The sequence below is a fragment of the Sorex fumeus genome, unplaced genomic scaffold (genome assembly GCF_029834395.1).
Source record: "Sorex fumeus unplaced genomic scaffold, SorFum_2.1 ptg000036l, whole genome shotgun sequence".
Lineage (NCBI taxonomy): Eukaryota > Metazoa > Chordata > Mammalia > Eulipotyphla > Soricidae > Sorex > Sorex fumeus.
Genome location: NW_026606093.1, coordinates 18,653,921 through 18,667,397, shown reverse-complemented (window position 1 = coordinate 18,667,397; position 13,477 = coordinate 18,653,921). Strand labels below are relative to the sequence as shown.

The following is a 13,477-nucleotide window of genomic DNA, read 5'->3' as shown; positions in this document are numbered from 1 at the left end:
TCCTGCCAAGGTCCCAAAGACTTTCCCTCCCCGCACTCCCACACCCCAAATTCAGTTCTGTGGACTAACTCTGGTTCTATGGCCTGTTGTCTGTTGTTGCTCCTTCCGCTGCATTTACATCTCCTACATGTGTGAGACCATTCTATATTTGTCTCTTTCCATCTAACTGCCTTCACTCAGCATGATGTTCTCTAGTTCTGTATGTGTCATGGCAGATTGCGTGATTTAGTCCTTTCTTAGAACTATGTGGTATTCTGTTGTGTCTATGTGCCACAACTTGACCTGTACATCCGTAGTTGGACATTTAACTTATTTCTGTGTCTTAGTATTTTGATAATATAGGTGTGCATTTATCCTTTTAAATTAATATTTTTGTGTTTGGGAAATAGATGCCAGGAAGTGTTATCATTGGTTGGTTGTGACTTTTATTCTACTGTTTGAAAGATCTCCATTTTGCTTTCTCTAAGAGGTAGAACAACATTCCTGCCAACAGTGAGTGAGGGTTCCTTCTCACTAGCCCTGTAGTGGGCAGAAACCATGCAATGGCTGTTTCTAGACTTTGCCATGCCACACTTACTGGTATGAGATGATAGAGTAGTGTCATTTTGATCTGCACTTCCTAAGCATAAGTGATGTTGAGCACTTTTTTTATGTACTTATTGGCCATCTGTATGTCTTTTGGGATTTTGTCTTCATCTCTTCTCATTTGTGGATGGAATTGTTGGATTTTTTTTGTTGAGCTTTTTTTTCTCTTGGGCCACACCCAGCAATTTTCAGGGTTTATTCCTAACTCTGCTCTCAGGAATTACTTCTGGAGGTGTTTGAGGGATTATATGGGGTTCCAGTAATTGAAATCCGGTTGTTTGCATTCAAGGCAAGCGCACTACCCACTGTTCTATGTCTCTGACTCTTGTTGAGCTTTTTGAGTGTCAAATAAATTCTTATAAGCAGTTAATCTATAACTTTTTTTTTTTTTTTTTTGCTTTTTGGGTCACAAAGGGGTCACTCCTGGCTCATGCACTCAGGAATTACTCCTGCAGGTGCTCGGAGAACTATATCGGATGCTGGGAATTGAACCCGGATTGGCTGTGTGCAAGGGTTATGCCCTACCCGCTGTGCTATCGCGCCAGCCCCTATAACGTTTAAGTTAGTGTTAGTGTTAGAAGTTCTTGGGTTTCATTTAATTCTCCCTGGATGAAATTTTTTTTTAATTTTTATTAGTGAAACACCATGAGGTACAGTTGTAGACTTACAAATTTTTGTGCTTGGATTTAATTTCAATTATACAATGATCAAATACCCATCCCTCCGCCAGTGCCCATTCTCCACCACCACGGGTCCCAGTATCCCTCCCACCCCCCATCCCTCCTATCCCGCCCTGCCTCTGTGTCAGGGCATTCCCTTTTGTTCTCTCTTTCCTTTTGGGTATTGTGGTTCGCAAAAGAGGCATTGGGTGGCAGTCATGTTTGGTCTATAGTCTACTTTCAGCATGCTTCTTCCATCCTGGGACGATCCTCCCAACACCCTTTATTTGGTGCTCCCTTCTCCGAGCTCCCTTTTCTCCTAGCATGTGTGGCTGGCCTCCAAGCCATGGATCAAACCTCCTGGTACTAATCTCGGCCGCTCTTGGGTGTTAGTCTCCTATTTTGTTACTTTATGTTCCCCAGATGAGTGCAATCTTTCTATATCTATCCCTGGGTGAATTTGGATGCACGGGCCTTATGCTTTATTCTGGCCATTGGCAGAGTAGCTGGCCAACAAGCTTGAAGTAAAACTACTTCAAGTCACTGTTAATTGGATGTAAGCCAAGAGCCATGTACATTCATATGTTGTTTTCAGGTTTAAATAGCCATAATCTGTGTGTGTGTGTGTGTGTGTGTGTGTGTGTGTGTGTGTGTGTGTAAATGTGTGTGAGGGGATCAGAGTCAGAGAGAAACAGTTACTATTTTTTTAAAGGACACTAGAATGAAATGAACTATTTTAGTAATTGCTTCTCTAAATGGTAGAGTTGAAATTGATTTAAAACTTGTGCATTAGATCTTCTGGAAGGCAGACATAAAGGCGGAGTCAGATTTGTAAGAAGAAATACATGTAAAAGTTAGAGAAGAGGGGCTGTGGAGAGATATAACAGCGGTTAGAATACTTTCCTTTCATATGGCCAACCTGGGTTTGATCCCTAGCACCCCAGGTTCCCTGAGCCCACCAGAAATAATCCCTGAATGTAGAACCAGTGCCCTGAGTACTCCTGGGTGTGACCACAAAACAAACACAGATGAGGGAGAGTGGGAGCAGGAGGGGGAAATGGAAGAGCTTGTCCTATTTTGCAGATCTGACACCTGTGAAAAGAAGGGATAAAAAGAGCCTCCATCTCCAGCAGCCTGAGAGACTCAGGCAGGAGATCTTGCAGAATGGGATTCCCATTTCAGTACTCAGGTTCTAGTCCAGGAGAGACTGGTCTGGCAAGAATGCTTAGTATTTCCTGTTGGCTCACTGCAGTCCCCATGAGAGAGAAAAGTGCCGCTTTCCTAGCTGTATAGTCTTTGTTTGTGTTGAATTCATATCATTTTGCAAAGCAAAGCTCCACTCTTTCATCTATCCAGGTACCAAGGGAAAGCTGAGACCACTGTGGCCCTGGTGGCTCACATGGCCCCAGAGAGTGTACTTGCGGATGGCAGATACCAGCAGTGGATGGAGAGGTACGGGTGTTGAGTAGCATGTGTGGGAAGAAGGGGCAACACTACTGGGTATGACAACTTTTAAGCACAACATTCTCACTTGCCTGGATTTTCTCTGGGATTTCTGCTACCTTTCTGTCAGAAAGGCAAATGGGAACTTCCATCTGGAAGAGACACCACCCCTGGCTGACAGTTAAGCATGTCTATGACCTGGGACTGAGTGTTTTTTTTTTTTTAAATCGTTTTCATCTTCTTCACACTAAGTGTCTGTTTGTTTTTTGGGGGATGGGTGCTTGCATTCAAGGGTGACCCTGGCCAGGCCAGAGGCAGCATGCATGGTGTGGGAATTAAACCTGGGTCGGCCACATGCGAGGCAAGCACTTTACCTGCTGTGCCATCTCTCTAGCCTGACTTTCCTTTTTGTTGATAGCTTCATGCATAAATCCTAGAGAATAAACTTGTGAGTATAAAATTACAGCTTAATTTATTGAGCTGCATTTACTGAACATTGATAGTATGTTGAAGACTATATTTTCTTTAATCTTTTCAACAATCCTCTGAGGCCTTTGATCTACCCAAAATTAGTAAGTGGAAGGAGAGATCACTTTTTCCTCTTGGCTTTTTTGCCCATGGCCATCATTGGGTACAGGAGTTACCTGAGTTAACATTTATAGCACCCATGCAAATTCTCTGCATCTCAGCCTCCACTCCTATTACTCTCAGATCTCTCCCTTCTTAAACTATCAGGGTTAAGGCTTTCATCATTAACCCTGATAATTTCTTGCTCTTTAACTGTCTGTTGTCTTATATTCCTTTAGGACTTCAGTGTTAACATACGTTGTTACTTCCTCTTCTGTGGTATTGAAAGGTATACATTATGCCTTCTCTTTTGCCCTGGAAGCCATTTTGTTTCTGAATTCCTGGTTGTATGTAGGCTTTTGGGCTGGAGCGATAGCACAGTGGGTAGGGTGTTTGCCTTGCATGCAGCCCACATGGCCGACCTGAGTTTGATTCCTCCACCCCTCTCGGAGAGCCCGGCAAGCTACCGAGAGTACCTTGCCTGCACGGCAAAGCCTGGCAAGCTCCCCGTGACGTATCGATATGGCAAACACAGTAACAAGTCTCACAATGTTACTGGGCCTGCTCGAGCTAATTGATGTAGGCTTTTAAATGTTTATTATCTTTACTCCATATCCAGAGATATTTGAATTAAGAGATAATAGTTGCGTTAAGTTTAGCCATTTAGAATTAGCCTTTGTACACAAATCACTTCTTTTGGGGAGTGGTGGAGAAGATGGTTAATATACCATACCTCACTGTGCTCAGAGGACAAACTTATTTTCTTTGAACACTTTATTGCCTGAGTCTCCAGTGCTACCAGCTGGACAGAATACTTCCTAAAGCACAGTGAGTATGCAGTCTGTTTCCTCTTAGGTTTGGGCCTGACACCCAGCACCTGATCCTGAATGAGAATTGTACATCGGTTCACAACCTCCGCAGCCACAAGATTCAAACACAACTCAACCTCATCCACCCTGACATCTTCCCAGCACTCACCAGTTTCAACTGTAAGGTAGGGTCATAGGATGGGCTTAGTGGCCTGGCCCCTGCTGTGTGTTTTTTACCCCCACCTGGTATGTATTTTCTCTCCGCTAGGAAGCTGGTGCAGCCTTCAATGTGCCCATAGTTCGAGGTGAATGCCTCCTCAAGTATCAGCTCCGCCCTCGGAGGGAATGGCAAAGGTGTGTACAGTTTTGTAGCTGATGGAATGACTTCAGATGGGTTAGTGAGCTCTTTTTGGAAAGAGCCAGGTTTGCAGGCCATGTAGTCTCTGTCACAGCTCCTTAGCTCTGCCATTGTAGCATGAAAGAATCACAAACAGTAATAAAAGAATAAATTAAATCAGACTGATCGTTAGCTGGGTTGAGGTAGCAAAATTTGGGATAATTATTATCCTTTGTTGGAAATGTTCCCTGATACTAAACAGTGATATTTGTTTATTATTTATAGAGAATAGGTATATGGAGGAATCCCATTGTCTCATTACCTTGAGATAGTAGATAGATTCCTCTATTTCCTGTTCTCCTTTTTAAGCTCTGAGTTAATAGGGGTGTGCTATGTGTGTTTTGATTTTGCTGGGCTTTTTGGTTTGGGGCTACACCTGAGGGGTACTCTAGATTTACTTATTCCTGGCTCTGTGCTTAGAGATAACTCCTGGTGGTGTTTTGGGACCTATGGCGTGCTGGGCATCCAACCTAGGTCAGTACTGTGCAAGGTAAAAATGCCCTGCCAGCTGTACTATCTCTTCAGCTCCATATGTGTATATTTTATTTATTTATTTAATTTATTTATTTTTGCATTTTGGGTCACACCCGGCGATGCACAGGGGTTACTCCTGGCTCTGCGCTCAGGAATTACCCCTGGCAGTGCTCAGGGGATCATGTGGGATGCTGGGAATTGAACCCAGGTCGGCTGCGTGCAAGACAAACGCCCTACCTGCTCGCTGTGCTATTGTTACAGCCTCATATATGTGTGTATTTTAAATGTATGTGTAGCTTTGTGGTTTGAAACAAGTCTTTGTTTCAATATATGATTTTCAGCAGCAAGATTTTTATTGGTCTTTGAGATAGGGATATTTTATTTAAGACATTTTCAATTTTTTAATTGTCTCAGTGAAATAATAAACAGCTAATGTATAAATCTATTTTGAATTCTCCCTTAGGAATAATTGTCAAACATGGGATTATTGATTCCATCTGAAACTTACGAAAAACTTGGTACACATAAAATCCTTTCTAAAAAGAGTACACTCTAATGATAGAAGGTGTGTCCCACACACTCTAAATCTTAGGGTCTTATTCTTGAATAATCTGACATTTTCCTGTTCACTTCGTTGTATCTTTGTTTGCATAATACGTGTTCCAGATTGCTGTTGATATTTTTGTGCTGTTGATGGAGCTCTTTGACTGTGTTGTATGACTAGGGTGCAGAGATGATATCTTGGGACTATAAAGCTTGTGATCCCTTTGTCAGCATCTGCATAACTGAAACACGGTGACTGACATAGGCAAATTCCATCCTTGAGAGTCAGGCCTAGGCCTCCTTCGGTCAGCTCCTTAGGTACCAGCTCCACTGATCCAGAGATGGCTACACACGGTGGCAGGGCCAGCAGCATTGCGCTGCTACTGCCCTGCCTGGAGCACCAATGCCCTGCATCTATTTCCAAGGGGTTTTCAGGGATGCACTTGAGTCTCAGTTGAGAGGTTTTGCCTTCCTCTATTTCCTGTTCTCCTTGGGGGAAGATGCTAGCAGATATAGATGTCAGGGATGCTGTAGAGGACCCCAGATGTCAACTCTACCAGGCTTGTTAGACACTGAGTAGAAATATTCTGATGTGAGGGACTGGACTGTAGTAAAGCAGGTAGGGCATTTACTTTGCCTGAGGCAAACGCAGTTTCGATCTCTGGCACCCTACATAGTTCCCCAAGCCTGCCAGGAGTAATTCCTGAGTGTAGGGCCAGGAATAACCCCTGAGCACCATTAGATCAGACCCCCAAATATAACAAAGAAATGCTCTCATATGTTAAAACTATTCAGAGTTCTTGAGGTCTTTCCTTACCTGAGAAGAGTTTTATATAAGATAGCAGAACTGCTTTAGGTCTTAGTTGCTTAGTCTTTCCTCTTGATTCTAAAGGACTTTCTGCTGATGACTCTAAGCCTTGATTCTGGATATCCAAATTGGTGATACAACTCACCCACATTCGTGACTTTGGATGCTTTTCTCTCTGCAGAGATTCCATTATCACTTGCAATCCTGAAGAGTTTGTAGCTGAGGCCCTTGAGATCCCCAATTTTCAGGAGAGTGTGCAGGAATACAGGAAGACTGTACAGCGTGCCTCCAGCCCAGGAGGTAAGGGAAGGCTGGAGAATTCCTCCTCTGGCCATGGCCTCCTTTTGGCATAGCACCAAGTGGAAGGCTAGCATGGCAAAGTCTAACCAGCTTTCCGTATTTAATCCAGTACTTTGTTCTCTGTTTAAAACAAAACAAAACAAAAAAAAACAATGCCTGTCCCCCTCCCAGACCAGTTAAATGGGAGTGAGTGACTGTTAGTATTTAAAGGCTCACTTGACTTTGGGGACTCCTGAGAGATGTGTGGAAAGGTCTTTGCTCATCTTAGGGTCTAGATTTGGTTTCCCCCAGAATGTCCATGGAAGGTTCTGACTGTTTGTTCTACTTGTTGGGCTTTCATTGTCCTGTCAGGTAGATTAGTTAGTGGTACTTCATAAGCTTTGCCCCAGTAGTTGGTTGTCTCATTCTGTTTTCAACTGATATTTAATAATAAGATTGTTAGACAGTAGGATTGGAGGTTTAATTTAGCTAGGTTTCCCAAACTTGGGCTCTTTGTGGAGATCAGCATATGCCAGGCAAGTGGAAATCTTCACTATCTTTCCTCATGGACTATCATCTATATTTTGGGAAAACTTACTTCCCTGGGTTGATGCTTAATTATTTGGTTTTAGCTTAAAGCAATTAAAAATCTTGCAAATGTGCCTATTGGGCCTTGTTAGGCTGGGTGCGACCATGGAAGGGACATCTGTTTCAGAACCCAGTCGTAGTGGATTTGAATCCTGGCTTATTTCTTCCTGTCTGTCTGTGAGAAGCTTCTCTCAGCCTGTTCCTGCCTTATAGATTGGGGCTTTTTTTTTTTTAACCTTAGAAAGTGCTGGATGCACTGCAGAAGCCAGTCCTTTTGATAAATGCCAATTCACAGTACAGAGATGTTATGTTTTACTTTCTTGAAGAAGAGGCTATTTTTCATTTGCTCTCCTCTTCCAGATTGCCCTTTACTCACACAAAAAAACTGTCGGTCCACAAGCACTTTTGGGGAAGATAGACATAAGCTCATCTTATGGTTAAATGCTGGATTATGTCTGACTTCCAAAGTGAATGCATATACCTGTGTTTTTCCATAGAGAAAATACAGTATCCAGAAATCATCTTCCTTGGAACAGGGTCTGCCATCCCGATGAAGATTCGAAATGTCAGCTCCACACTTGTCAACATAAGGTATCATTGTTTGCCCAGAAAAAAAGACTAGATTTTTAAAACTAAAATCTTGATCCGCCTACCAGGCTAGTTAAAAAAAAATTAACTAAAAACTTCATCAGTTTCTTACCTTGGCTAGAGGATCTGAAGAGGAGTGTTAAGTAGTAATTATTCTGTGGCCTCAAGTCAAGCTTCAAGTGCTGGGAGTCACTGAAGCTTGTCTCCTGTTTTGCTTTCATACAGAAGAACTCATTTCAGTGTCTAATTAATCTTAGCAAGTACACATCGTACTTATTAGTAAACTGATACTCTAGTTCCAATAGCAGGCAGATCCAAGTGGCAACTGGTATCATATTGCTACAGTTTCTCTCTCTATAGTTTCTGCTAGCGTGAAACACCTTCCATGTTTCATGCTTTGCTCTATGTTCAGCTTCTTCGATGGTCTTTAAGTCAAGTCACTGCGGTTTGCATGCTGTTATTCCTCTACTGAGAGATTAGTCAAAGGCATTTCACTACGCAAGTAGCACTATAGCACTGTCCTCCCATTGTTCATCGATTTGCTCGAGCAGGCACCAGTAACATCTCCATTGTGAGATTTGTTACTGTTTTTGGCATATCGAATATGCCCCAGGGAGCTTGCCAGGCTCTGCTTTGTGTGGGCTGGATACTCTCCGTAGCTTGCCGGACTTTCAAGAGGGACAGAGAAATCTAACCCCGGTCAGTTGAGTGCAAGGCAACCCGCTGTGCTATTGCTACTCACTACACAAGTCGTTGAAGAAAATAAGGTTCATTTTTAAATTCTACTTTGTCATCTTAGATGCCAGTGGTGAATGATGATCAAATAATGCATTAAGTGTCCACAGCAGTTATAAAATGTACTTTGATAACCAACACATCCTTCCTTGATGGGAATCTGTTCCACGCTATACTATTAGGTCATTTTGCCCATGTGCAGAAGCCAAGAGGGTAATAACAAGCTTTACAACTAGTATACATCTAGCCTATATGTATTTCATGTGTGTTCAGCCTTTAACTGAAAGCTAATTATGAACTGTATGGCACATGGTGTGTGTTTCTTAAGGTCTGGAATATCCAGTGCCAATGCGGTGGCACTTTGCATGGGCTCACCTCCCACAGGGGTGAAATGCTTAAGAGCATTTCTTCCAAAGCCCTGATAGTGGTGCCTTGAGCCCGCTGCAGTTCATTTAAAGGTGCTGTCACTAGTTTGCCTTTCCTATGCCAGCTCTTCCCGCTCCCCACCTCAGAACTAATGTATCAGGCATCTGAGGAGTCAAGTAGCCCCAACCTCCTGGCTTTTCCCAGAGAAAAGAGAGACCTAAAGGAGGCCAGACTCTGATGTGAAAACAGTTGCAGAGAGGGCCACCTGTCAGCAGCTAAGAGCTTTTGAGCTAAACCTTGCAACTCTAGCATTCTAGAGACTGAATGGATCCGAAGCCTTGAATATAGGGGAGACAGATGAACTCACTCCCTTGGAGGAGCCCTTACAGCCCATCTGATACTGTTGGCTGTGAGGACATGACTCATGACCAGATCTGCTCAGAAGCAGACAAAAACTGGTGGTGGAGGCAGAGAGATAGCACAGGGGTGAAGGACTTTCCCTGCATACAGTCAGCTGGTTTTGAGCCCCAGTACTGCATCTGGTCCACTGTGGACACCACCAGGAATGATCCCTGAGCACATGCCAAAAGTAAACCCAATGCACATCCAGGTATGGCACCAAAACTAAAAAACAAGCCAAATAATGTATGACATTTAGGTCTTGTATACAGTACCCAGCTTTGATATTACTGATATACAACAGCTTACTAAAATATCAACCATTGCCATTATTGGTGAAATGTTTTTAGGTTTATTTTTGTTTTGGAGCTCTACCTAGCTGCTCTCAGGGCTTACTCCTGGCTCTGCACTCAGGGATCACTTCTGATGGGTTCAAGGGGCTATATGGGGTTCCAGGAGTTGAACCCAGGTCTACCACATGTAGGTCAGGTGTCCTATCCACTACTCTCACTTTGGCACCTTTAATTCATTGTAAGCTAGCTCTTTTTTGATGTGAGACATTTGTGTAGTGCTATGTAACTTAACATTTGAAGGACTTCAGAGACCATGAATTCTTTTTCTGTGAGGACAAACACTAAAATTGCCTTCACATTTATATAAAGTTCTCAAAGAAAAAGCATGACAAGTTCTGGAAGGAAAATTACCACAACTGCTCAGTGCTTCTCTCTCTGAAACACAAGTCGGACCCTTTAGAAGTCTTTCCTGTTGATGATGACTCTGTTTTTCTCTATATAGCTCCGACAAGTCTTTGCTCTTGGACTGTGGCGAAGGGACATTTGGGCAGCTGTGCCGTCACTTTGGGGATGAAGTGGACAGGATCCTGAGCACACTCACTGCTGTGTTTGTGTCCCATCTACATGCAGATCACCACACAGTGAGTTGCCAGGGGACCACAGGGCACCATCCTGGAAAGAACTGCCACTCTGCAGTATCTTACTTTCCATTCCTCCTGTTACCAAACTTGTGATGGGTCATGACCTTTCATGCTTAGCTCAAAACATTCGTTTGCTGGGTTAGCAGGCAAAAGTAGGAGTTTGCCTTCATTGGTCTTGTTTTAACTTGCCATCTCAGGTGTGCTCAGAGAAAATACTAGTTAGGTATGGTTAGACTCGGGCTCCTAGAGCAAGCTTGTTCCACAGGTCCCCATATGTCTGCTCTGTTCACATTTTTTTATTTTATTTTATTTTATTTTATTTTATTTTTTTTTTATAATATGTTTATTTATTGAATCACTGTGGGAAAAGTTACAGAGCTTTCGGGTCTAGGTCTCAGTCATGTAGATACCGAACACATTTCCCCTTACCAATACTCATTTTTAACCCCGAACCCCAATAGACCCCCACCTCCCACCCCTCCCAATTCTTGTGAGGCAGATGAGTTCTAGTTAATACTCTATCTACTTTGACTAGATAGATTATTTCGATAGAAGATGCACAATTATTGTTTAGAGTTTACGACCCACCCCCCACAATCAGACATGCTGAAACAGCGTTGTGAAATGATTTGCTTTCTACAACTTGGTTTAAGAATAAAATGATATCGCGGCTGCGCGGTTTTGAATTTCTGCTATTTTACTTATTGACCCTGGAAGAATTTCTATTAAAAGTTAGCTAGTTAAGAGATTGGTTTCTGTGCCCTGGAGTCGTGGCCGTGCCGGAGAGCCGCTCGTGGGGGGCAGCTGGCGACCTCGGTGGGGCGTGGGGGACGGCCCACAAAGCCCCCCTTCCCATGAGGTCCCCGCCGCTCCCCCGAGCCCGGCTCAAACCTGCTTTCCACAAGGCTCCCGTGCGGCCGCCATCTTTCTTTCCAGAGAGGAGCGGGCTCTGTTCACATTCTTAAAGGATGGCAGCAATGAACTGCTTGGAGCAACTGTTAAAATAGTCAAGAACCTGATATGGGGAATAAAGTTTAGTTTGGAACTAATCTCTTTCTTCTTTTTTCTTCCCAGGGTTTGGTAAATATTTTGCTGCAGAGAGAACGAGCTTTGGTGAGTATAGCACTTGATTTTACTGACATTTTGAGCTTTAGTGAATTACACAATAAACAACCATATTTTCTCCCACTCTAAATAATTTGGAAGATTTTCAGACTTCAATTTGCCGGTCTGATTTCCTTTCAGGCTACTATGGGAAAGCCATTTCACCCTCTGCTAGTGGTTGCTCCAACCCAGCTAAAGCCCTGGCTCCAGCAGTACCACAATCAGTGCCAGCAGATTCTGCAGCATATCAGGTGAGCACCTGTGGCCTGATAGGAAAGCTGTTGTCCTTCACCTTTGCATCACACCATTGCTTCTGAGAAGTTAGTGATATTCCCCAGCAGCCTTGTCCCAGATGGAAGGAGAGGAGAAATACTTAAGACTTGAACAGAAACTGTTCGGTGCTTCCTACTTAAATATTCTTTGATGTGTTTTTCTTGGCCTTTATTTGTCTTTTCCAGTTTTTAGGCTTTTGCCAGTATTTCTCGATGAAATAGTTTCAGGGCCTACTTCCTGAATAGTGACTGCGTAGGCTATGCCCACCAGGCAGACAAATGGCGGCAAGTCGGCCCCTTCTTCCTCCCAAAGGAATCCATGTTGTCTGGAGTCCTTCCATGGTCTGTGTGGGAAGGTCCATCGACAGCTGCCACAGGGGCAGCATTTGTTTACCTGTCAGGTTTCTAACAGTGGTTTGGAGATTTGGATTTGTGGCTTTTTAATTACACTCAAATATTTCCTTATCTCCATAAATGTAAATCATTGTATTCTTTGCTGTATTTATTTTTACCACTCTCCAGCCAGACACTTGAACTTTGATTCAAGTTTATTTTTAATGTTTTCTTTTTTTATAGTATGATTCCTGCCAAATGCCTTCAAAAGGGAGCTGAGGTCTCCAATCCGACAATTGAAAAGTTGATTGCTTTGTTGTTGGAAACATGTGATTTAGAAGAGGTGAGGAGGGTATCCACGAGTCTGTCTGTTAGGGTGGAGGGATTGAGGGGGGAAGTGTGAGATAAGAGGGCATCTCTAGAACCTTCGCCACTCCTTTAGTTCCAGACCTGCCTAGTCCGGCACTGCAAACATGCATTTGGCTGTGCCCTGGTCCATACGTCTGGCTGGAAAGTGGTCTACTCAGGGGACACCATGCCCTGTGAAGCTCTGGTCCAGATGGGTGAGTAGAGGGACTAGCATGAATGCTCTGGGCTTTATGGAGCTGGAGGGAATAAAGGTGAGCTTGGAAAGGAAAGTGGTGGGTCAAGTCAGCTGACTCTGCTCACAGTTGGGCAACCTCTAGTTAGTGGACTCTGCTCATAGTGGTAGCCTCTAGTCAGCTTATTTCTGCTCACAGATAAACAAGCCGGGCAGCAAGTGTTTAGCTCAGATAAAGTGTCTACTCCATTCCTGTGCTTATTTATAGGGAAAGATGCCACCCTCCTGATCCATGAGGCCACTTTGGAAGATGGCCTGGAGGAAGAGGCTGTGGAAAAGACACACAGGTAATAGGACTGCTGAGCTCTTATCACTCACTCTTTCTCCCCTTAGGTGACTCTGAGCCCCTACTGCCTATCCCTCCACGGGGCTGTGCGGGCTCTTGACTGCTTTATTTTGGCACCTTCTACTTTTACTTTTTAATGTTTTTATATTTTTGGCTCGGGCTGGAGCGATAGCACAGTGGGTAAGGCGTTTGCCTTGCATGCAGCCAACATGGCCGACCCGAGTTCAATTCCTCCGCCCCTCTTGGAGAGCCCAGCAAGCTACCGAGAGTATCTCGCTCACACGGCAAAGCCTGGCAAACTCCCTGTGACGTATTTGATATGCCAAACACAGCAACAAGTCTCACAATGTTACTGGGCCCGCTCGAGCAAATCGATGAACAGTGGGAGGACAATGATAGTGACAATGATTTTTCGTTTATTTGGGTGGGGGGGGGGGTCACACCCAGCAATGCTCAGGGATTACTCCTGGTTCTACACTCAGGAATTACTCCTGGTGGTGCTCAGGGGACCATATGGGATACTGAGACTCAAACCCGGGTTGACCGCATGCAAGGCAAATGTCCTGCCCGCTGTGCTATTGCTCCAGCCCCTCTACCTATATTTCTGCACAATTTTCTAAGGAAGTTCTGGGAAGAGGAACGGTTTACAAAGGACTGGGAAAACTAAGAATAAAGGGGATTGAATACAGTAAGTGGCACGCAGGGCT

At 43.9% G+C, this 13,477-nt stretch overlaps 1 protein-coding gene across 2 annotated transcripts in view; it reads left to right on the top strand.

The window, feature by feature from the left end:
* The window catches only part of ELAC2 (elaC ribonuclease Z 2), a 30,455-nt gene that overhangs the window by 15,596 nt on the left and 1,382 nt on the right, over positions 1 to 13,477 (top strand). For both annotated transcript variants that reach the window (XM_056117917.1, XM_056117916.1), the window contains exons 12-22: positions 2,601 to 2,696; positions 4,110 to 4,248; positions 4,332 to 4,417; positions 6,467 to 6,585; positions 7,650 to 7,743; positions 10,036 to 10,174; positions 11,249 to 11,287; positions 11,420 to 11,529; positions 12,127 to 12,226; positions 12,326 to 12,446; positions 12,693 to 12,771. In XM_056117917.1, the coding sequence (XP_055973892.1) occupies positions 2,601 to 2,696; positions 4,110 to 4,248; positions 4,332 to 4,417; positions 6,467 to 6,585; positions 7,650 to 7,743; positions 10,036 to 10,174; positions 11,249 to 11,287; positions 11,420 to 11,529; positions 12,127 to 12,226; positions 12,326 to 12,446; positions 12,693 to 12,771 (1,122 nt within the window). The remainder of the gene's footprint in view (positions 1 to 2,600; positions 2,697 to 4,109; positions 4,249 to 4,331; positions 4,418 to 6,466; positions 6,586 to 7,649; positions 7,744 to 10,035; positions 10,175 to 11,248; positions 11,288 to 11,419; positions 11,530 to 12,126; positions 12,227 to 12,325; positions 12,447 to 12,692; positions 12,772 to 13,477) is intronic.